Genomic DNA, 25519 nt, shown 5'->3' with positions numbered 1-25519 from the left:
TCAAACCAGTAATTGATAAAATACTGAATCTTGCAACATGTTCATGCAAAAGACCTTTTTCACAGCCGCCATTTTGACATGAAATAGTTGGATAAACTCATAGTTAAGGACTCAGAGTGCTGCTGTTGTGCATGTTGACTCACTGTAAAGGCTTTCCTATGCTTAATGGAACAGGACCTTTATTAGTATCACTGGTAACACCTGTGTTAACTCGACTTCATATCAACATGGCTGCGGTGAAAAAGGTTTCTTGAACTCTTGATGCTTACTTCAGTTTGGTCAAATTGCGTTCATACTACAACCAGAGAGGCTGGCAAAAGCTAAACATTACAACCAGATATCCATTACTTTTAGCAAGTTATTTCAATTGTTTGTCCATCACTGTTAAATATTTACATTTTTATCCATTACTCATAGCAGATTATTTGAATTGCTTATCTGTTACTTTTAGCAAATTATTTTAATTGTTTATGCATTACTTTTAACTTAACATTGCTTGCTGGTAAATAGTTTTCATGCGCTCTTAAATTGCAATAACATCTAAATGAATTACTACTGACTCAATATGTGCATGTTTTTTTTTTTTTTTTAATCAAATCAGAGATTTTTTTCCCAAATTAGTTGAGCCACTCTACAAAGAAACCTTAGTAAACAGTCTGTAATGAGAGATGCAGACTTGGACTACAAAATAGACTGTAACTCGCTTAATTCTGATCCGATTTTTCTGAAATTTGGTTTGTAAGAAATGTGAGACATTGACCATGATAGTGGTTATTTGTTGGAATTAAATTAAGTTACTGGGGTTGATTTAATCAGCTCTATGCCAAAACATTAATCTTCTGAATAACCACAATTTCCACTGAGACATGCAGACAAATAAGCCTTTGAATAAGCAACATCAAGTTTAAATTGTTTAGAGTTTCAGCTTTTGTGAGTTTTTGTATTTGTATTTGTAATGGTAACTGTCCAGGCTGCAGATGTATCATCATATGTCTTTTTGTGTACAGATGAACTGTGTAGAGTCAGTTTAATCAATGCAAACAGGTGGTTTTATAACAATATAAAAGATACAGAAATCTATGTGTTTGGAGAGACTCACCAAAGCTGAAATCCTAAATAATTTACTCTTGATGTCTACACCCAGCAGCTTAAATTAAAGGGATAGTTACCTTCAATTTAAGCTGCTCGGGGTGATCTAATTTTTTGGGTGAATCGTCCCTTTAATTGCAATAAGTAACCACTATTAACATTCACAACTGACCAAATTCAATGAAAAGTTGCAGCTGATTTTGTGGTGAAATTTGCATCTGTCAATTCGCATCATATTGTTGACTTGTGGATCTTGACCACGCCAATATGGTGAACATGCAGACGCATCGTGGAGACGTTCAGTAGCAGCCAAACAGGTATCTACATTTCTATATCTGTGCTCTGCAATCACTCCACATACCTCCTGGTTGGGAATCTGAGTCGAGCCCCCAAATTATGTTACGACCCCAGAAAGGTCCAATTTTATATTTATAATTCTGTTTACTGAGTTTCTGAAATGGTTGTATTACAATAATAATTAGATTTTATGAATTTTAATGTTAATTTATAAACACTTATATACACAAGACATTCACAATAGGTACAAATAAGGCAACTTAATCAAATATATTAGAAACAAATCCTGCTTCTTGTATTCAGGTATATTTGGCAAATGGCTTACAAATTGTAATGATGTCTTAACTGAATTCATAACTGAGGATCTTCACACAGCGGGACTGTGTGGGAAAACAGCTGCATCACAGCAAATCAGTGAAAAATATAGTTTCTTCATCATTTTCTTCAGTCCAGCTCTCTGGGAACAAACCAGTCCACGCTGTTACTGCCCGGCTGAGCTCCAGCTATCTTTTGGCCTGCGGCGCGTACAGGAAGATGGCACTGAAGGTGGAGAGGATCTCCCTGGCCTCAGTAGTGGCCAGCCGGCCTCCGGTCCTCACCAAGCCCACGCGGTCTCCTTTCCTCAGGGGGAGGATCAGGCTGAAGGACACGGTGCCTCCGCAGCCGCAGTTACCACCAGCTGGGCCCCCGTGATGAGCAGCCAGAGGCCCAGCTGAGCTCTGCAGCCGCTGGACGCTGCGGTTAGACACGGACAGCACGGCCTGGACTTGGTCACCCTGCCGTGCAGTCAGCAGGCCTGAAATCAGGTATCGGCCATCCAGAGGAACAGTGAAGATCCCTGCAGAGACGAGTTAGTGAGTACGATCAATAATGTTTGTTGATTAGAGTCAAATGTTTACTGTTTGTTATTCCTGTTCCTCATTGTCTGCATTAATAACTATTAGGTTAATAGTCTATTGGTCATGAACACTGAAACACATTCTGCTTTGTGGAACCATTCCACCTGTTCATATTGACTATTAAAGGGGCAGTTCACCCCAAAATAAAAACTGCATATTTTTCCTCTTACCTATAGTGCTGTTTGTCCATCTAGATAGTTTTGATGTGAGTTGTCAAGCAGTCCTGCACCGTGTCAGATGAGTACCCGACAGGTGACCCGCAGAAACATTGTGTAACATCTAAATTCTCAACCTGTGGTACATGTGGTGGTACGTGAGCACCCTCTGCTGGTACGTGGAGGAATTTCAGAAATTTTTTTTAAAAATTAAATAAATTACTACTTAAAATAGTACAAAATTTAAAATGTAAATTCATCAAGAGATCACTGAAATGTTAAAATAAGTTTTTATCTTTCCTGTATTTTTGTTTCACAATCATGCGCGTAGCATACACATACGTCATCTATGATCACAGGTTGTTACAAGATAAAATGTGATGGTGAGATCGTGAACAAAGGTAAATGAACGGTTCAAAGACGATGCAACTGGGGCTCCAAACTCGGACTATCAAGAAGGAAAGTGCAGAGCAGGAAGGAATATTCCAAAGAGCCGTGTTGAAAAAAAGTTTTAAAAAGTATTAGCTTTTGATAGCTGCAAGCTAGGCTCGCTGTCACTATGGAAACATTGACAGCTGCAGGAGCACAGTCGCTGCGCCGAGTGAGCGACTGCGTGTGTGTTTAGTTGCGGGTGCAGGTCAGGGCTTATACTGATGGGTGTGGGCGGATTTAACTTTGAGACAATTGTGGATCGGTTCTAGTTCTCAGCTTTGCAGGTGCAGGTGGAGGTGGGTTTCAAAACAGGACCTGTGCACAACTCTGTTGCCAAGTTTTGGAGATATCAGTGACTCTGCTTGTGGCAAAAAAAAAAAAAACACATTTGAAAAACAACAGCAATAGGAAGGGATTTGGGGGCTGGGGGGGCAGACGTATTTGTTGTTGTTCTCGTTGTTATTCTTCCTTTTCTTACAATTACTTGCCAATTTAGGGCCGATCAACGCATGGATATTTTTGATTACATGCATTCACTTTATTGGTGATCTATCAACATGTAACCCTACCCTTTATAATTATGTTTAAATGCCAATAAAAAAAATCATAACCAAAAAAAGGGAACCATTTTCTTTCTACCAAACTTTCTGGAAAGAGACATAGAGAGGCAAAGTCCCTCCCCTTGCAGTCGACCATCACAGGACCCAACTTAAGAAGAAATACAGTCGTGAAAGGTGAAAGACAAATTATTATTTGATCCTGGCTGATTAGTGCCATTAATTACACATATGTGCTCAGGTTCTGTTTTGACAGACAACATATATGTAATTTGAGGCGCAGTTCAAAGGGGAACAAAAATAATTTGTCTCTTGTTCATATTTTCTGAAGTAAGGTCCCATGGGGTGCACCATAAAGAAAGGGACCTCGCCTCTCAAATCTTTTTTTTTTTTTACTTTTTAGATGCTTTGAGCACCACAAGCTGAGTGCCATCTAGTTCCAAGGTGCTAAAATTAAGTAAATATGTGGTATTCAGACAGTAATTACGAACACATTGGCCACATTGCCAAACCGCTGGACTGTCATGACAGGCCTTGACTCCAACAGGTCCATGTACAGTATCATAGAGATGCTGTTGTTGTTGTTGTTGTGTACCTGTATGTGGATTGTAGTGTCCACCGTCATTGACTATAACTCTGTTGAAGCGGATGACACCAAAGTCTCCAGAGATGCCCTGCTGTGTGAGGCCAGCGGAGAAGGAGAAGGGATCCGCAAAGGCGCTGTTGACGTCTGAAACTGGGAGAAAAAGCCGACCAAACCATAAATTACAGTACATTTCTCACCTTACACATACTAACTCTAAAATGAACACATCCTCATATTTAAGCTAATGATTTCTATTCCTTTTTTTCTTATCAATGCAGATACTGAAGAGACTTGAGATTTTAAGGTGGATGTTACCTGGGGATTGAACTGGAGCTTGATACATCGGGTTCCAGGGCACCTTTGCTGCTATGGAAACTGCAAGGTACAAATACGGGAAGTGTTAATTGTGTTTTAATTGTGTTTTCTTTACAGTCATAGCTGTGAGCTGAAGGGTTGACACCTTTATTTTTATAAATGCTTCATTCATACCTGTCAGTTGTATGTTTTAAAGTAACACAAAGACTCAATTTATCAAAGGTAGAATCGGCAGGATTTGTCTGAGCCGTTTGTAAACGCATCAGACAGGTAGATGATTGTCAAGTCTCATTCTGTCTGTCTTGCTCTGTCTCACCTGTTATGTCCTACTGATGTCTCCACATTTTTTTTATTAAAAAAATAATAAAGGAAGTCTAATACTGATGTTTTGAGTTGGTAATGTGTCAGAACCACAGCTAAATAATGAGAAAATAAGGAAATACAGGCAGAATGTTGCATCTCATGCCCTTAAATAAAGTGTTTGTGTGCTTTTCCGGGTCGGTAAATAGCTTGAGAGAAAAAAACCTGATCTTTGTTTCAGTGAATATAGCCATTATCTACTTCAGAGATTTTCTTAATCATCACCAAATGTAACAGGGCAAAACTTTCTGCTAAGTGCCTGCAGACGAGCTCAAATCTTTCCACAGTCCGCCCACACCTCCCTAAACTAAACACATCCAGTTCCCACTCCTTCGCACTCTCAGGCTACAAATTATTCACAGCTTTTTCCAATTTTTTTTTTACACTGATGTAGTAAAATGGCAAAGCCTGCAGATGCATGCGATGTAACCTGATAATGAACTGCTACAGTACCTTGGCGGCGGGCTGATTGAGGCTTGAAAGACACAGGCTGCAGAGGAGGATAGCCTGCAAAAGAAACAGATGACAAACACATCATGTTTTATCATCATCTGAGGATTCGTGAATGCTCCTGCCAGACACAGTTGTCTGGTTTTCCATCTGAACATTGTGGCAAAACACTGCGGAATAGTTTCCCATAGGAGGCATAAATTAAAACAAAACAGGTTATAATCAAGACTACATCATTTTGGTTTTACAAGTAGCTATTTGAATCTTTTTTTGATTTTCACTCGGCTGTTTCAGGACAATGGGCTCTATAAGCAGAGTCAGGTGTTTACAGTCTTCTCAGAGCCTTGAGATGGATTTACACTTGTAGATATTTGGTATGTTAAATAAAAAATAAAATTCAAACAATAAACTCAAACACATACACAAATACGACATAGACTCTATTAGGCCGTGGTAAAAATACACAGTATATATCCAAATATATCACCCATGAATGAGTTTTCAATGAATGATATTATTTATTTCCTTTATAATTTTTGACATTTCTTTTTTTTTAATACTGTTGTCATGGTTTTGGTTTTTGTGGGTGATTTCCTGTTTTATTTTGGTAGTCTTGGTTCTCCCACACGTGTCAAGTCTTTACTTCCTGTGTTTGTTCTTTTCCCACTCTTTTTGATTGTCATGTGTTTCACCTGTTTGCCCACCTGTGTCTCATTAGTTCAGTCCATTTAGTCCCTGTGTCTCTCTCTGTGTCTTTGTGAGTTCGTCTTGTCTCCTGTGTTGAAGTCCTGAGCCTGTCAGTGTTTCTTCGTGCTCTTTTTGGATTATTTGAACCCTGCCTTGGAATTCTGCAACTTTTATTTTGTGTTTTGGACACCCATTTCATCTAGTAAGTCTGAGCTTTTGTTACCTTTTTGTTCACTGTTAAATCCTTTTTGAACTCTGCCTCCTCCATTCCTGTCTGCATTTTTGGGTCCTTCCTCTTGTTGAACTGTCACAGCTGTTCTAGTCTCAATCCTTTTACCTTCATATATCATCTGCTTTATATTTGTGAATGTACAATAATACAATTTTGGATTTTTTTGTATAATTTTCCTTCAATAAAGCAGAAAGGAAACAGAGTTCAAAATAAAACCAATCTGACCCAGTGGCAGAATATCTATCGAGAAATCGCCTATCTTCTCAGTGATGATCTTGTTTATTTATGTATGTCTTATAGAGGCATCAGTAACAAATTGAGTTTTTTAACCAGTTAAAAACTTCTTGTAGTAGGCTTCAGGAGAGTAAAACAAAGCATTTGTTCTGTTGTTTGATATTTTCCTCTATCATTCTTTATGCAGTCCAATTAATTCAATCCAGAGCTGCCTCTGTGACTATCTGTTGTCTCTTCCGTCCAGTTTAACTTGGCCCCAGTTAAAAGTGTAGCATTCCTGTGTCAGTGACCAAAAAAACCCCCAAACTTCATGTATAATTAAACCTTTATTATCGGTTCCATGTGTGAAAAGTGCTAAAAAGAATGAGGCTCAGTTCCAGATTGTTTCATTGCTGAAGAGCTTAGATGATCTGATGCAACTGTGATATGACAGGACTGTCAAAAAGAAGAACATGCATATAATATGTCAGACATGTGGTAATAATGGCGTGGTCTCGGTCCCCGTAGTGCCAGACACTTATGACACAGTGCCATAAAGTTTCCTCCTTGTCATGGCAGTGACAAACCTTCATTCAAACACTTTACAAGTGGACTTTGTACTTTGTACAGAATCTGAAGCTTTAGATTACAGCCTGCAAATCACAGTGTAGTTATTTAGTCTAATACATATGGAGCATCAATAAAACACTCTTACGAATTTTCAAACATATATGAAGTACCGGTGGAGAAGACAAGAGGTTAGATAATAAGGTGGTTATAACTTTGTGTTTAGGGAGGACTTTTTTGTTTATTACTTAATGCCTATAATTTAAAGAATTACCAAATTTCACACAGTTTCTAAAAGTACAGATTTATATGATTTATGAGAGTGTTTGAAACTGCAGAATGACGGTTTTCTAGAACACTAAAGGTCATCGTCATCATTAGCGTTACTCACCTGGTGCTCCAGCAAATCCTTTGACAGGCTTGCTAGACGAGTCCTCAGATCCTCTCCGCACCGTCACCCTGCGGATGTACCCTGGAGGTCCAGCCTCGCCCGTCTCCACCACCGGCCTTACGGGAACCAGAGGGACAGTGGCATGGCCTGGTTGCTGTGGGCTGGACGGCTGCCTTGGTGTATTGATCATGATCGTGTGCGTGTTGGGCTGTGCTGGTTGGCTGGGGTTGTATGGCTGCCTGGGGCTAGACGGCGGCGGTGGGATGATGAGAGGGATGTGGATTTGTTGGATTCTGCCTCTGGTTGGAGTGGAATCTGGCAAAGAAGAAGCGGGCCTCTCTGGTCTCAAGTTCATTCCTTAGAAAGCAAAAAGAAAAAGACAAACAGTAGCAAGGTTATAAATAAATTAGATTACAGTTCACTTTCTAGCCATATGCAGGCTTGCAGAGTAATAGATTACATGTAACAGAGTTTTGTAATTAGGATGCAAAGAAAAAGGTAACTGTATTCCATTACAGGCACAGAAAAAAGACATAAATCTACAGACACATTTATCAAAATGAGGATTAGCAGGATTACAATTTTAAAATACATTTTAACGGAACAACCATTAACATTAGTTACACAGAACAATCAATAATGTTAACACAAAAACCAGCTAGTGGGCTAACCTGTCAACACTGCTACTTAAAAATATTCGTAGGTGGTGGGGCTAGACAATCAAATAAAAAAACAAACAAATAATGAACATAAATCCAAAAGTAATGGAACATAATCAAGTTCCTTCTTTAATACTGTGATACTGTGATCAGGTTATTGACATGTTTAAAGTAACCCTCCCACCTGACCATATGATAGATGATATCATGAAGAATTAAAAGCTTCTGGTCACAACAACTCTGCTAATTCAAAGTTATGGAAAATGCTGCAATCACAGAAGCCTCCAATTTACTTTATTTACTTCCTCTCCCTCCTCTCTCTTGTGAATTCTTCTTTTTATGACTTATATTCTGATGACAGGCCAAATTAGACCAGGCTTTCACTGCTCCTTCGAGCTTCTTTTTTTTTCAATAACATTATTACCCTTCATAAAAGCAAAGCGGGCGGTCGGTGTGAGTTTTAGGCAATGAGAACCATCTGAACGGAAACCGGGTTGGCTGCTTGCCAGACCGCCTGAGGGCACAGACATCACCTGGGCCTGAGCGGAGAGACGCTGTGAGACTGTCCCGGGGACAAATAACCAAAATAATTACAGTACCTGCTTTGTGTCAGCCCCGTCTTACACAACCGGGTGTCAGACAGATTGTGTCATGTCACATTTAAGATTCAGTAGAGGAGTTTTCTACATTCAAAGGCTTGTTTGATGCTTCTTGTATCTGTGTCTGCAGTGTTGTTTAAACCGTGTGGGCGAGGTTGGGCATAAAGGGAGTACATGTAACTGGATTACAGTAATGTCATTCAGCCAAAGACACTTACATCGAGGAAATGACCACTTATTCCAAGTGATTATACAGTTAGATTTGTCAGAAAAGGCTCTGCTGTTTGAGGAAGCTCTTATACAAACAAGAAAGAATCTGCAGGGAGAATAAACATTATTATGATCTACTTTAAACAGAATTGACAGATAACTGGAAACTTACATTAATGTTAAATATTATCAGAGCCAACAATACCAAAAGCGTCAATACATACAGAAGTTGGTGTTGTATAAAGTGCTGCAGCAGATGTGTAGATGTGAAGGTAAGCAGTGTGTGTCAGGTTATAAAGGCCACTTTGTACATTTGCAGGAATCTGAGTTCATGTCACGTTACGTAACAACAGGCCATAGATGCTGAAGCATGAACCGAACAGCTGATTGTTGATCAGCTGATGCAAGTGCCTCAGCAACAATTTGCCTGAACTAACAAAATACTGTATTTATAACAAGACTGCGAGTCTACAGCCCTGCTCGCAGCTCTGTTAGGCTGTACGCAGAAACATCAGTGATTTGAGCTAAATGCTAACCACAGCATCAGCACAGGCCTACTGATGTCTAGCAGACGTGTACCATGTTCATGTTATGCTGCATTTCAAATTGCATTCTTTTCCTTCTTATTTATAATACATTCTGCAGCTGTCCTTACAAAGTACACATTCAGGACATACTATGTACTTTGTCATGACACTGCACTTTGGCCTTTGACCTTCTCGTTCATATTCCATACATCTGTGGTGCAAAATTCAAATTAAAGGGAACGCGTATGCCATTTGAAACACAGCTAATGAGCTGTCATCAGTCTGTCTGTGCTTTCTCGGTGGTCCAGTCAATGTGACGTATCTTCTGCTGCACAGAGGACTGTGTGTCAGAACAGCCAGAAAAGCATGCTAGCTTACATACTGCAAAATGTGAGCGAATGTAGTACTGCAGGACATCCTGGACAAGATACTAAATCTTTCTCTGACTAGTATTTTAGAATGGATTTTTGCCGTTTAGTGTGTTAGCATGCTAACATTGCTAACTAGCACTAAAAACAAATCACAGCCAAGAGGTACTTCTGATGACTGTTTCTCTATTTTGCAGAAACAAGAGGAGGGCAATCTATACATGCAAGCATGGGTAAGCCATGATACTCATTCTTACTGATAGTGTTACGCTAGATGTTGATGGGTGTAGGCTGACTGCATGAAGCATCGCAAAAATGTGCCTGCAAAAGGCAAGGAAGAAGAATACTGATAGCTGGCAAATGTTTGTGTAAACAATGCAAACTTCAAAAATTGGCTTTGCTATGTTTTATCAGGAGGAAAATGCATGATGACTGCCACAAATTCACATTTATTGCGTTTGTAATTGCTATGATGTAGGTTATTGTTGTCTGTCACATGTACTGTAGGTACAAACCGCTAACGAAATGCAACCCTGCTCTCCAATTTTTCTTTTTTTCTTTTTTTTTTTTACAGGCTACAGCACACAAGCACACTGTCTTGAGTGGGCAATATTTACACACGCACTAGCCACAACATAACACTACGTAGCTGTGTATTATAGTACAACCAATAGCAATACAAAGGCAAAAAATACCAACACATAAATAGCATAACTTGGCACTCATCACACAGTATTTACATACACACTGACCATATTCTCGTAGATGCTCAGCTTTCTCAGTACCCACATGAGGGATGCATATGCAAGGATGAGTGTTGCGATAATATGTTTTGTCATATTGTACTGATTCCAAAAAACACTGTTGTGATTTTTTTAATTAATTGTTTATATACAAAGGTTTGTGGCAGTGTTGTAATCTATCTGACATTTGACTCTAATGTAACAAATTAAATGAGACAGGAAGAAGTAAGCTCATATATTTGCTCACGTTGCACAAAAAGTGCTGTAATGTTGTAAGTCTCAGGAACTGTGATAAATACAAATGCTAAACGCTCAAGAGAAAAGCTGGTCAGCAGACCTCAAGTTAAGATAATTTACCATTACATTTCAGGGCAACTCCATCTGCGTTCTTTTCTGGGTTTTTCAAATGGAAACTTCAACTCAGCCGTGAGCAAAAAGCAGTGACGTAGGTTAGAGTGCTTCCTCAATCTGGGTGTTTATATCTAGTGACGCCATCATGCTGAAACCTACATGAGGTCACATGGGAAAATGTTTTTAGAGGGGCGTGGGAATATAGCATGCATACTTCTATCAAAATTTGAGTTTTATATTTGAATACATAGGGAACACTACAAAATGATATAGAAACCTCAAAAAACAAATCCACATGGTGCCATTAAATGGCTTTTTAGCATCTTGAAACTAAAATAATAATTACAACACTCTGCCACAGCCAGCAATATGGCAATGAATCAAATATTAACTGTTGACTCAACAATATTGCATCTTGAACTGAGGCAAAGTGATCAATCCAAAGTACCTGAAAGCATCATTACATGAGATTCTGCCTGTTACTCTGGATTATGAATGTAATCATACACTCTGTTCTTGTCAAATAAAACATCACCAACCATCACCCAAATTCTTCCCTCTTACTGCGAGTGTTACCACAAGCTACTCAGAAACCACATGTATAATTAAAAACAAATTAAACCCAGCAATCATGTTGTACTGAGATAATCAGAAATCTCTTCTTCATTTCCTCCCTATGCCTCCTTCAGGACGCCAGTTGACTGAGTGCATATTTCCCATGAGCTCTCAGTCTGTGTCTCAGTAAGGGGGCAACCACAGAGTCGAAGAAAACATGCAGAAAGACGCAGACGAGTGCTGGTGCAACCATGAGCATCACCAAAACCAGATGTTATTGCTCACAAGCAGATTGAGACACTGCAGGGGGAGGGGAAGCTTTAGTCACCACTGCCTGCACAGATTCGGGTGACAGAGCGTGAGTGTTCAGAAGTGTCTGAAACCTTCAAGGAATATTGTAGCAGACAAGCTGATCATGCAATGGAAAATTGTGTCAAGGGGCACAGAGCAGCAGGGTGTGGTGGTTACACACATGTAATGCACACATATAATGCATCTCTCACCAGAGGTGAGTTCCTGTGTACAAACAGTTACTGTACTTTTGTAGATATTTCTGGCATCTGTACATGAGTGATTATTTTTCTGACAACTTTTCTCTTTTACTCCCTGAATTTTAACACAAATTCTTGAACTTTCTACTCTTAAATTTTCCAAACAGGTCTGTTACTTTAGTTTTTACGCATTTGAGGGGACTATTTTTATTTGGCATCATTTCATGCCACCCTCCAAACATCAAGACTGATTTCAACCTAAATGGATCGCACATTAACACATGAAAAAAGACAATTCCTTGGTGCATATATCAATGCATATCATGCATGGCAGATGTAACAGGACAAAATATGACGTGAAAAATGAAAAAAATCACACAAAATCTGTTAAAATAAATTATGCCATAATAAGGCGAAAATGGCCTGAGACATAAACCATTTAAAAGAAGTAATAAGACAGAAATGATAAGACAAACAAAATAAAAGAAAAAACGAGATGAAAAAGACACAAGAAGACAGAGAAGGAGACTTGACTGCAGAGAAAAGGCGAGGGTCAGGTAGCTTTGCACAGAAACAGCTGGTAGAAATGTCCTTCAGAGGGCGACCTTGTACATTTATACTGTAAGTAGATTTTTTTTTAGCCTGCATTTTTTCACTTTTACTTGAGTAAAAAAGTTGAATCAGTACTTCTACTTTTGCCAGAGTCTTTTTTACACATGTATCTGTACTTGAGTACAGAATGTGTCTACTTTTACCACTTCTGTCACTCACACGCCGACATACATTTTTCTTTTCCCCCTTTTCTCGCTGTGCACATGGACACAATTTTTTCAGCCTCCACCCTGGTGATATTAATGATGGGAGGTTCAAATTGTTCACTGCATGGCAGACCTCAGGGACTCCCGTTGTTGTGTATCTGGGTCCATTCTCCTCTGAAGACTTCCAGATGGGCTGCCCGGTCAAAGATGGAAACACCTCACCTCATAGCTTCAGAAATCTCTCTGGGGGAGGCTGTTGCAGTTGAAGCCCCCCCCTCAAAAAAAAAAAAAAAAAAAAAAAAAATTCTGACTAAATATATACAGTGTGTGTCTGTGGCGGTGTCGAGTACAATTTTCCATTCTTTCCCAACAGACACTCTTTGACTTCAAAAAAGCCTTTGATATCTTGTTTTTCTTGTATTCCCTCATCACAGTAGACAGTTAATCTTACTGCCTGTCTCTCCTATATAAAGTCACAATGATCAATTGCAAAGCATTGATCCATGAAATCAAAGACTTTATTTTATCCCAGCTTTAATAGAACCACTATTTTTTTTTTTTTTTTCAAGCCTCGCCTGTCGATAGAAACTTACAGGACAGGGTGGAGGGAGAGCAGAAAAAGAAAAAGTCCTCTGGCATTCTTCGAAGGACAAATCGGAAGAAAAAAAAACTGGACAGAAGGAGAGAGCGACGAGGGAGTAAAGCGAGAGAAATTCAGAGATAAGGGAGTGAGAAAAAGAAACGACAGGGATGCGATTCAAGCCAGACTGGGATCACCTCCAGAAAACAGTGGAAAAAAAAACAGCTTGAAAATCGAACGAGAAAATTCAGCACAAGAAGGTTGATTAGTCACCAAACAGCATGCTCAAGCTCTTCGAAAACAGAAGCATTTTCCATATTTCTACATTTCTTAATAACCTCAGTCCCACTTTATTTTACAGTACACAAATAAGATGCAACAAAGCCGTACTACAATACGTAAACTATAAATCATATGTTGTTCATTAGACAATTAGACACCATACACCCAACTAAGGCGTAGCAAGCCTCATTAGAGCCTATTAGACACTTATTAGCTTTTATTAGAGGGTAATTATGGACACACATCTGCTACTTCCTCATTTAAAAACAATATGTGAACTACATCTACCAATGTGATTTGAATAATAATAAAGTCTAATAAGAGTGTAACAGTGGGAAAAAATACCCTTCAGTTTACAGAACAGTTCTGTTATAATGTGTTTCTTATTACCCTCTAATAAAGTCAAAATCAGGGTCTAATACTGTCTAAATCTAATATTATCTAGAACATATTATTTCTAGGTTTTGTCTAATCTCATACAAAGTAGTGCTTGTTACGTCTTACTAGTGAACGGTGAAATAAAGCTCTATAAAACACTTTAAGTTTCCCGTCTAATTTCAAAATGACTTTGACACATTATTGTTAAACTTATAAATGATGCAACAGAGTCGCTGCTGCTTAACCGCAACTCCCTATCCGAAAAGAAAACAGCCAGAAACAAACACATACAAGCTGTAGCGGCAGACCTCTGCTGCCTGCAGCAGCTGTTTTCGGGGGGGTGAGGCAGTGCCAACATTTTGCAACTGAAGTCACACAATTCCATGGAGCAGTCACATTGAGTAAGGGCAAAGCTATTCCACTTAATCTTTCAGTTATGTTATTACAACACCTCATCTGTTCGTAGCCTCCTCGGGGTCCTCATATGACTGAGTGGAGAATATGAGCTCAAACAGAGAGAGGAAACGTTTCAGTAGACTCTCAACCACCACCACCACCACCACACCCACAGCGCTGGGATTTTTCATGGAAATTTTTTATCTCTATTTAGACTATTTCTCTTTCCCTAACTTGGCAAAAACATTAAATCTTCATGCTACCTCACGGTCCAACTCCCTCTCTCGTGGGATTTACGATACAGACTAAGAGCACAAAGTGAGCGAATATTTGCCTTTACAGGAAGAGATCAACATTTCGGGAAGTACACTTACTCACTTTCTTGCTCAGAGTTAAATAAGATTGAAACCACTCTTATGTCCGTACAGTAAGTATGACGCTACCACCAGCATCCTCTCTAACTTAGCTCAGCCTACATACTGTAAATTGGAGGAAACACCTAGTCTGGCTCTGTCAAAGGTAACCAAGTCCACCTACCAGCACCTCTGAAACACACTAGTTGACAAGGTTAATCCGCAATAGAGACTCCATGTTACCATTTACCATTTAATATTTTTACACTGTTTTTTTTTTTCCAGATTAAGCAAACCAGATATAACATGTTAATTTGTGAGCTTTAGAAGTGCCAGAAGGTTAATTCTGTTTATCTTTGGACAGAGGCAGATGAGCTGTTTCCAGTCTTTACGCTAAGCTAAGTTGTCCAGCTGCTAGCAGTAGCTTCATACTTCAGTTTGTCAGATGGTCCAAGTTTCCCAGATGGGAAGCTGTTACTCCAACTTTTGTGTTCATGTGCTTTTAGGTCATAAAGTGAAAACAACATGGATGCTACTGAGGGCAGAGTTGGATAGAGTGGGTTATGCTGAATCTGTTTATAGGCAACCTGACTTTTTATTAGGGTGAATAACATTAATCTGAAAAAGCCAATACAATAACTGAGTAATAAGAAATGTGACTGATATCAGTCTTCTCAGCAGGAAAAGCATGAGCATATTTGTATAAACTGTTAAACTTTTGCTTTGAATATGCTCACTGATATAAAGAAAAACTAAAAGCCGTTTTGGAATTTCTGATTGGGAAGTATAAACAGCTAATAGTCATAAAGTTAAAAGCCATGACAAACATAATCCTGCTGGAGGACACACAGTTCTGTCTGATTTAATGCTGGGCAGAGGTGCAGTATAATGTTACGTGTACGGTAATGAAATAAAATATCGCAGTTTGGAAGGAGCAGACCATATTTGGCCAAGAGTGAAATGGAATACAAAATGCCTCCACGCTCTTCGTCTCTCTTCACCACAACCATTAATCCATCTGCCCTCCTCCTCTCCTCAGGTCCCTATCATACCATTGTTTTGGACCAGGGGTTTTAAGAAAGGGAGGCACCAGAGATGGGGCCCCAGTCATGACATCACAGCTGAGGGTAGTCGGAGCATCTGGTCCTGGGTGTGGAGCCCTGCTTCTCCCCTCTCTCCATCAAGACTGACTCCAGCAGTGAGTCAGGGCCCTTAATGAGGACCAGACTCCACACATCAGGCTGAGGTCACCCTACGGGAATCTCTCGAGGTTGGTATGTGTACATGTGTAAGGAGAAAGGGAGGCAGGGAGGTGTACGTGTGTGTGTGTGCGCCGATAGACCAGGAAGTGAGATTTAGGTCTGCAGTTCTGTGGTTAAAAAAAAAAAAGCGATGTCATGGTGCAAGAAAAGAAGACCTCACAAGTCAAGATGTTAAAAAAGGGAGTGGGAAAGATGGAGCTGTCTGCCCGGGTGTTCTGACATTTACATAAGGGAGCAATGAGGCACAAAACATCGTGAGTAAATCATCAGAGTAGTTAGGAAGGGCTGAGCTTGGCATGTAAAAATGTAAGATTCGATTTACTTATCTAATTCGTTATATAAAAACTGGGGAATTCTTAGGACAACAAGAATCTAAGTCACGGGAATCTTGCTGATGTGGGCCTCTGCCTCGGTGCTGGGACATATTGAATGTCATACTCAAGGCGAGCGCAGGAGGCCCAGTGAACTCGTGTCCTCCCTCGCCGGGAAATACCCTGTGGCCATTCATGGGATCTGATCCTTCCCTCCAAACCTCCATGTAAGCCAAGCGAACAGAATGCTTTATATGGAGGATTATCTTCAGGAAAAGTTTGTGTTTACACAGATGTTAATCACGCTTGATAAACTCATATGTTGAAAGTTAGAGAGGAAGCTGCAAAGGAGTGTGTTTAGTCAGTACTTTTTTAATCCAAATTCTTTTGGCTCATTTCAGTATCTAACTGCACTAATGTGGGTATCTGTTGACTTCACTGTGTCACAACCACTGTTTAATTACTGCCATGCAGGGATTAGCAATGAATATTGATAAATATTACCTCACAATGACTTAGTTTATGTCAATGAAAGCCAAATAAGTCCTTTGATAATTCCTGTAATTTGATAATTCTGGTAAAACATCTTTTTTAAATGGACTATTTCATGACCAAGACCCCAGACCTATGTATGTTGGGTATTATCCCTTTAAAACTTGAGATGTGCGGTCTCAGTAAATCATGATGCCATGCTAAAAGGGTGCAGAGTCATTGTGATGCAATGTCAAGTGTAAACACCCACATCATTTGAACAATGGATCAAAGTAACATCCAACATGGAAGGTTATGAATAAGTGATATCAAGACTCTCAGGACGTCAAGACGTGTTCCTGAAAAGATGGAGCCCATTCTGGACTACATTACCAACCATGGACTGATCTCATATATCATGCACAGTACATGGCAGCTGATTGCCAGTGCACATGCACATAACCTTTCTTTTTTTTTTTTTTTACTGTTGCTTAGTAATATTCTCTGTACCAATTATTTAGCACTGAAGAAATAGTAGACGGATGGCAGGGGTATTCATAATATTGAAATGTCCTACGAAATCTCTTAGAACTTTCAAGACATCAAGAAAGCCAATAGTATCATCAAACCACCAACTCACCTGGTTCTTTGGCAGTGACATCCTTCATAACGTGTTTGGCCATTTCAGACAGCTGTCCCTGGAACCTCTGCAAGGAATTCTGCAGTGCGGCGATTTCTGCACCATGATGTGCACAGGTGGCGTTCATCCTGTACACGCAGTCCCGGAGACCTACAACATGTCTTTCCAGTCCATCTTTGAGCTCTTTGATATTGGCAGAAATCCCATCTAACCTTCCACACACCTTTTCAAGCTTGGTCACACGTCCATCCACAGCAGAAATGCCTTCAGAAACACCCTGTGTATTCTGTTTACACTGACTCAGCTCAGATGAAACCTGATTAGTGAGTGTATCAAGCCTGTTTTTCATCTCCTCTACCTGACGTTTGGTGTCATCTGCTTGACTACTGGGAATGACTGATGCCCAGTTATTGCTGCTGTGGCCTGCATGACAGCATGTTGAGTTTAATCTGTGCATATCCTGATCGTATTTGCTTAGGGAGTCACTTAACCCAGTGACAGCACCAGCCAGACCAAGCACGTTGTCTTGAAGATTAATCAATCCTTTCTGGAAGTCGTCCATCGTCTTAGTACGTCTCTCATTTGAGACCAACTGCCTTTCAACAAGGTCTTCCAGTTGCTTGAGCTTGTCTGTGTTGGCACTGACGTCTGTGTTGAGAACATCCAACTCATTCCTGTAGCGACTCAGGTCCTTCAAGATGCTTTCTAGACTTTTAGGTGTGGGGGATGAACTCACTCCAGCAACAGGAATTGCTGAGCCTGAACATCCTGCAGAGCACAACTCTCCAACGGCATTGACCTTCTGATCCAAACCTTGGAGGAGGAACTTATTGTTGTTGACTTCTGACTGGATGGCATCCATGGAGTCACTAAACATCCCAGGGAAGGAGTTGTTGCTCATTTCCACCAGCATGTTGGTAAACTGGTCCTCAACGGTGTTCAGACGTTCATCCAGATGTTGCCGCACTGCTGCCACTTCTTCAGCGATCGTACGAGTCAGCTTCTCTTCGATGTAGAAACAGTGAGTCTCTGCATTTTGCTCTGTGATATTAATGCGTGCCTCCAGCTCCTCAATCAGTAGATTGAAATCAGTGTCCTCCCTAGGTGTATATGCAGACAGGTGTGCCAGCTCGTTGTCAATGCGGACATTCAGGATGCGGTGAGCCTCTGCAATACGGTCAATCTCACGCCACAGGTCTTTGTGGTCACTGTGATCGTCTCCTGCTTTGGTTGGATCTATCTGCCGCTGAGTTCGTACAGGTCCATCTGCAGCAGCCATGTCCAGACGTAGTGCTCGGATCTCCTTTCTCAGATCAGCCTCCTTGGTATCAACCAACTTAGTCAGTCTGACCAAACCTTGTTTGTCTTCACAGGTTTTCTGCAAGGTGTCAATCTTGTCATTGCATGAGTTTTGTAGCTTGGCCATCTGTTCTTCCACATTCTGGTCTAGCTCCTTTTTCAGCTTTTCAAATTTTCCATCAATGTAGGTCTGTATAACATCAATATCAGCTATGGCTGGAGTCTGGGATTGAGAGGCATCCATCAGGACACGGATCTGCCCCTCATGACTTGTCATGGTTCCTCTTAGGTCTTCCAAAGCATCATCTTTGCTTTTCAGGTCATTGTTGATATCATCCAACCGGGCCACTATTTCCGTAAGAGCCTTGTCTCCAGCAATCCCACCTCTAGTAGCCTGATGACCATCCAGGACTGCTGGGCTCTCCTCTGTGCCTGCAGCAGTGGAACTGTCTGGTGGACGCATGTTGTTGAGAAGTGTCACCAACATTTTCTTTGTGTCTTCCTGCATGTCTGTGCGGAGGTTGCCAGTTAAGTCTTTCAAAGCAGACTGGAGATCCAGGACTGTTTGAGAAAGTCGCTGAACTTCATTTTCCAGAAGATGCACCTTATCTGCGTCACCATGCCTCGTCTCATGGTGACCTGTCTCTCTTCGCTCTGGCCCTATGATCAGAGAATAATACATTAGATTTTTAGCAATAAACACAAACTAATGCGTCTCTCCTCTTTGAAGAGATAGTTCATAGATAGATGAGTTGATGGAGAGTTGTATGAGGTACTTATCAATAGTCAGTGCATTAACTATAGTAGGTTAGCAGTAAGTAGGTTTCCCATCGTTAAAGCCTGTGGCCCTTTTTTCAAGTAGCTAAAATCCATTTTGCTGCTGTCCCTGTCCAGAGCAGTGCATTGCTTAGCTTCTGTGCTGGCACTCGTCTCTGCTTTTCCTAACTGGGGGTATCTGGCATCGACTGTAAGTAATACACTAATTTTAAGTACCTCATAAAACCCCACTCCAAATAATCCAAAGTACACCACTGAAAATAATGACACGAATGTATCTTAATGTAGTGGTTCAGTGGTATATAGAAAAATTTGTTAACACTTACGAATTTAGCATGGAATTACAACAACACTTAAAGCAGAACAGAAAATGGTGTCTTACTCTGTGTGTGTCTGGTTGTATATCCAGGGTTTGATGGGAGGTAAGGCTGTATTCCCTGAACTGTTTGTCGGTCTGCGACTGATTTGAAATCTTTACAGTCCAGACCTGTGTAACCAGGACAGCATCTCCACTCTAACTCTGTGACTGTCTTGAAGGCAATCTTGTATGTGGGTCGAAACCGAACGTGGTATCTGTAAAACAGGGCAGAGTAATTAACTCATTTTTCAATATCACAAAAAAATGTGAATATAAAATTGGCAATACTGAGCATTTTTAGTGAAGTGTTAGTCCTATCTTTTTGTGAAAACATTTGCTTGTCCAGCTACTCGGCCATTCCAAATAGACAAAACTGTTCCAATGATACATATTTTTATTGGGAGCTGTTGACTCTTGCAATCATCAAAACGTCTGTTTTTTCGGACATGGACATTTTTTGACCCTCTCTGCTGCTCCCTGTTAAATTTTCAGCTTCACTTTCTAGCCAAAGCAAACATTTCCAAAAGAAACAATAGATGACATCACTTCCCTGAGGGCAGGGGTCATGTCATGCAGCACATCTGGAAAGTTGATCCCTGAAACAATCATCATAGCACATTTCCCAACTGTCACCCTCCCTGAGAACACAGTCTGAGCTTGACAAATGGACAAAAAGGAAACTGCAAAAAGACACTAACACTTATCATTACAGTTGTAATAACCTATGTGTGCTAGATTCTCATCATCACATGAGATAATTGGAAGCCAATCCTGTATGACTTAGAAATGGAAAAACCCGAGGTGTCTATTCTTCCTGCCAGCTCTTCTTGCTTTACGCAGAAACTTGGAAATGTGCTCTTGTGACATAAGAATTATCTGTTTCCAGGAATCTTTTCCACAAAACAGTGGCTCTTGTGCATGTGTTTGTGTACAGTAAATGCATCACAAAGCTAGACCACAGATAGTTTGTGTTCTTTCACAACTAATAATGACTCACAAAGGAAAATAAATCAAATTGCAACACAACATCTTGCAGAGCAGACTTAATGACTGTTACTGTTTCTCACAAATTACTGGTGCAGATACTCCCATTTACAACAATCAACAATCAATCACACCACAAGAGGAACAGATTGCTTTGTTTATGTTAAAGGTTTCTGCAACGCTGTTTTCCTGTGAAACTCCAGCAGTGTTTTGTGGACTAAAACCTTATCCCTGCCTTCATTCAGCCTGAGCGTGATTAGATAATGACTGAATTTTCATTTTGGGGTGAACTATCCCTTTAATAACAGCTCAGTAAGTCAATTCAGGTAAGTAACCTGCCTTCCAGCTACGTGTAGAGTTTTTTCTGCATTAGCTTCAGGCTACATTTCCCGTTTAACCCTCTGCCTTTTCAGTTGGCTCCTTAACTTGCTAAAAATGCTGTGCTTTTGGTTCTGCCAATGCTGTTTCTACAGTCGCTGAGAATATTTCTACCTCCAGGTCTCAGAGAAACATTTTGTATCAGAGCTGCAGTCTATCTCATACATCTAAATAATCATGATGCACCCTCAACCCCTTCCCCGCGCTCCCCGGATGCTCACGTCACTTGTTGCTGGCATTTGGACTGGTAGGCTGGGCAGGGGGCCACTACGGGCTCCTGGTAGCTCTCCACACTCCCCTGCACGGCACAGCTCACGTTCCTGCGCACCACATAGGCACACCAGTTCCTGAGGAGAGAGAGGGAGGCAGAGATAAACAACAACTTCAAGACACAGGAGAGAGAGTGGGGCATCGTGTCACGCTTTCTGCTTTCACTTCCATTTCTCTGTCTCTGTACGTCACAGTCAATGATTTTTCAATATTAAATTCAACAATAAGTCCTTGTGCACAAATGTATAATCTTGTTACTGATTTTAACTTCTCACTTTAGTGGGCTACAGAGTTATGAATAGTTAAGTACAGAATGTGCAGCTGTGACAAGCTGCCCTATCACTGGGTGAGTTGTCACACTATATTCACACGTTCATTTTTGCAGTGAAAAGTCTGATTTAGGTATAGAAGTGTTTTGAATATTATTAACATTTTCCAGCTCCAGTATGTTTCCACTGTTGGTCTTTTGTTTATAATTTCAAACTATGTTAATAGTCTTACTTTTGTTCTCCCTTCTTTATTTTTCTCCTTTCCATTCTTCCATATTCCTACAAAAACATATTTTATCATTATATTTTTCTAATTAAAGGGTTATTATGCACCCTGCAGTGTATTCTGTAGACACATACGTATTTTGTAAACACATTATTCATTAATTAATACTACTAATAGTGTGTGAAGAAGTATATGAAGAACGGTGTTGGACAAGTTACTGAAATTTAGCAATTGTAATTATTTTACCAATTACTACATTCATTCATTCATTGTCCGTAACCGCTTATCCATGAAAGGTCGTAGGGGGGCTGGAGCCTATCCCAGCTGACATTGGGCGAGAGGCGGGGTTCACCCTGGACAAGGCAGGGCTGACACATAGAGACAATCAACCATTCACACTCACATTCACATCTATGGACAATTTAGAATGACCAATTAACCTATTTAATGCAGGGACTGAGAACCCACGCGAACACGAGGAGAACATGCAAACTCCCCAGCCCCCAGCCGGCTGGGGATTTGAACTCAGGACCATCTTGCTGTGAGGCAAAAAATTAATTAATTACAAGTATAGTTGCTGCCAAAAGTAGTGGAATTACAGAAACGCGTTATTCCGAAAGCACCGAGACAACTTGCCCCAGAGTGAGATGTGTGCTGTGTCTCGTTATACCACAAGCTAGCTTTAGTACAGTGCTTTGGTTTGAGTATCAAAATAATTTTTTTCTGTCCTCTATTCTATGCAAAAATAATACAATTGAACATAATTACTTACTAACATTCTATTACATAAGTACTGCAGTTTATTTATTTTACGTTTATTGTTCTCTCTAGGGTTGAACATTTTTTTAAATATCTAATTGCAATTTGACCAATACTGCAATTGTGATATGATTTGCAATATTGTTTTTCATCATTATTTTCATTTACAGTCATATTAAAATAATTATGATGTGATGTCTTTAGAATATAACTTGTAGGCACGGACATTTAAGCATGACAACATTTAATCTTCTTCTTCTTCTTTTGGGGTTTTAACAGTGGTTGGCAACCAGTGTAATAGGTGCATTACCGCCACCAATATTCATTCATTCATTTTCTGTAACCGCTTATTCCCGAAGGGTCGTGGGGGGGAGGAGCCTATCCCAGCTGACAGTGGGCGAGAGGCGGGGTTCACCCTGGACAAGTCGCCAGTTCATCGCAGGGCTGACACATAGAGACAGACAACCACTCACACTCACATTCACACCTATAGGCATGTCTTTGGACTGTGGGAGGAAGCCGGAGAACCTGGAGAGAACCCACGCAGACACGAGAAGAACATGCAAACTCCGCACAGAAAGGCCCCAGCTGGGGGAATTCGAACTCATGACCTTCTTGCTGTGAGGCATCAGTGCTAACCACTGCACCAATATTTAATCTAAAATGTTATTCTGACACACATTTGCCTTCAACAAATATTGCACCTCTTGTGATTTGAAAATTGCAGCAGTCCTTGTTTCAATTTCAAAAAAATTTCAATTAATTCTTCAGCCCAAGTTCTAAACTGAGGTCACAGTGACATATACTGCATGTGAAGAGCAAAATGACTTCAAAATAATGAGTTGTACATGACACTGACAGATGTTTGTTAGACAGCACAGTCTGGTGTTGGAGAAATAACTGGTGTGACAACTTACCCAAGTGACAAGATGCCCTGTTCTCCCCTATATGTGTAATGTCTTAGAGGAAAGTTGCGCAAATACCTCAGGATTAGTGGAGGGGTTTCAGTAATTTGGATAATAAAAACATCACAATTAGGTCCTTATACTTTACAAAGCTTTCCAGGGAGGCTGCATCGTTACAGCCAAATTTTTCTTCACTTTTTCCGTTTGGATATTTTTAGTTTATCAGGAAAAAGTTGCAAATCCACGAATGGTCTCTTGTAGATGAGATATTGAAGTAATCAAGCACATTCCTGCGTTTATCTGGATCTTATCACCGACACTGGCAAACTCGAGCCAAATTTAGACTCAGGCTGATAAAAGCGAAGTGAACTTTAACAGGCTACATGTTGTCTGACCATAAGAGGCTAAATCACTCCGATCAATGAGAAGTTTGGGCGTTATCGCGTTTGTGTTGGCAACTGCGCAACAAAAGCGCACAGCCTTCACCTTCAGGGGAGGTGACGTGAAACAAAAGCTGGTGTTGTGACTGTCACAAAAAAGTTAAAACGATATTTAAAAAAAAACACCAGTAACTTACCTGTTTCTGTGTCTGTGCACCACACCAGTGTATGCAGTCCCCTGGAACAAGTCATAAGAGGAGGGAGACCCGTAAGTGAGCTGAAAGTTCAAAAACAGTGTGAAAACTATCCACCGCCAGTCCATCTCTGTATTCCTGTAAGTCATCCCGAACAAACGCCTTAAAATAAATATTCCTAACATAGAAAGAGAGGGCTACTCTGTTATTATCATGCGCCGCTGGCTTGTCCCAAACACCAGTCACATTTGGTCCAGTGACTGATCCAACTCCAACAACTTTGGGGCAGTCCAGATTCACTGCAACTCCCTTCGAATGACGTCCAGGGTCCACACCCTCCCCCCAAAAAACTCAGCTGTGGAGGAAAAAAACGACCCAGAGCCCTTTAAAAAAAAAAGTTTTATAGGCCAGAAGGTGTTTTGTTTGTGGTGTTTTCCTTTGATTGAGTTATTCTTTTCACTGAGTTATTAATTAATGTAGGGTGCTGCCACTAAAAAGGATTTGGGACCCACAAGTTGATTACTTCTTTGTCTGCCAACAGCCAATAATTCACACCTCACTGATGAACATCACAGGATGATGTCTTTTGGATGCAGCCTCCAGTGTTGAAAGAGGTGTGTGTGTGTTGGCAGTGTTGATGATATTCATGGGCAGGGGGAGCAGCAGTCATTTACATTCTGTCTGCTTTGTTAGTGAAAGGGGATATACACTGCAAAACTAAGGTGTAAAAAAAAATTAAATTTAGCATTATTAAATCTGTGATATTAACAATAAAAAGTTTGTATCTTTACATGAATTTATCTAATTTTAAAGTTAACTCTCTGTTCAAAACACATGACATTTTTTCTTAAAAAGATGTATACTAGCCAATCTTTTCAGATGCACTCACACAACAAACAATTATCTTGTTTTTGTTTTTTGTTTTTTTTATCTGTAAATATACTTGACCTTCTTAGTCCCGCCCCCTTTTTTCTGTGCTCCAATAATAGTTGATCTAACTTGGTACCTCAGTCAGTGTTTTCTTTTCTTGTATTTAGACGCACTAGGCTTGTATATGTTTAAAAGAAATCCATATTTTGAAGAAGAAAGATGACACTGAGGGAAAAGCAGCATGTATTCACATCTTAAGTTAGGTAATGTCAGCAAAATATCAGCTGACCAGCTGGCTAATCTACATTAATCATTAGCTATTTAGTTCCAGTTAGCATTTTGCTAACATATGTCGCTTGTATGAAAAGTGTCTATCAGCATCCTCACAGCATACATGAGACTGAGAAACTCAGGGTTTCATATAGAGAGAAGAAAATGCTAAAAAAGCTGCTGTGCAGCAGGTTATAAAACAAATAAACACACAAATCTACCACGATCTCTAGTTTCACATCCTTCCTGGAAAGGAAAGGATCCCAAAAAGAGAGCAGTAAGTAAATTTGAACCTCAAGAGAATTGTAATTGTTATGACTGATGTAGAACTAACGTTAGCTTGAGGGTGAGGCTGCTGGAGTTCATTCAGCACCAGACTGTTGTCTCTGACTAAATCTCAGTCTAGTTTAGATCAA

The 25519-nt window shown here is 40.2% G+C and overlaps 1 protein-coding gene across 1 annotated transcript; it reads right to left on the bottom strand.

The window, feature by feature from the left end:
• Positions 1-1483: 1483 nt before the first annotated feature.
• Positions 1484-24178, bottom strand: emilin2a (elastin microfibril interfacer 2a). Its single transcript, XM_084732946.1, has 9 exons — positions 23967-24178; positions 21182-21307; positions 19623-19813; positions 17165-19123; positions 7231-7587; positions 5144-5197; positions 4331-4390; positions 4025-4165; positions 1484-2224 (listed from the first exon to the last, which is right to left on the bottom strand). Exons 1-9 carry the CDS (start codon positions 24146-24148, stop codon positions 1890-1892), a joined length of 3405 nt encoding a protein of 1134 aa, XP_084589072.1. The 5' UTR covers positions 24149-24178; the 3' UTR covers positions 1484-1889.
• Positions 24179-25519: the final 1341 nt, after the last annotated feature.

The sequence above is a fragment of the Lutjanus erythropterus genome, chromosome 12, assembly GCF_056507025.1.
Source record: "Lutjanus erythropterus isolate fLutEry1 chromosome 12, fLutEry1.hap2, whole genome shotgun sequence".
Classification (NCBI taxonomy): domain Eukaryota; kingdom Metazoa; phylum Chordata; class Actinopteri; order Lutjaniformes; family Lutjanidae; genus Lutjanus; species Lutjanus erythropterus.
The sequence above is the reverse complement of the archived record's forward strand: the minus strand, read 5'-3'. Positions and strand labels throughout refer to the sequence as shown.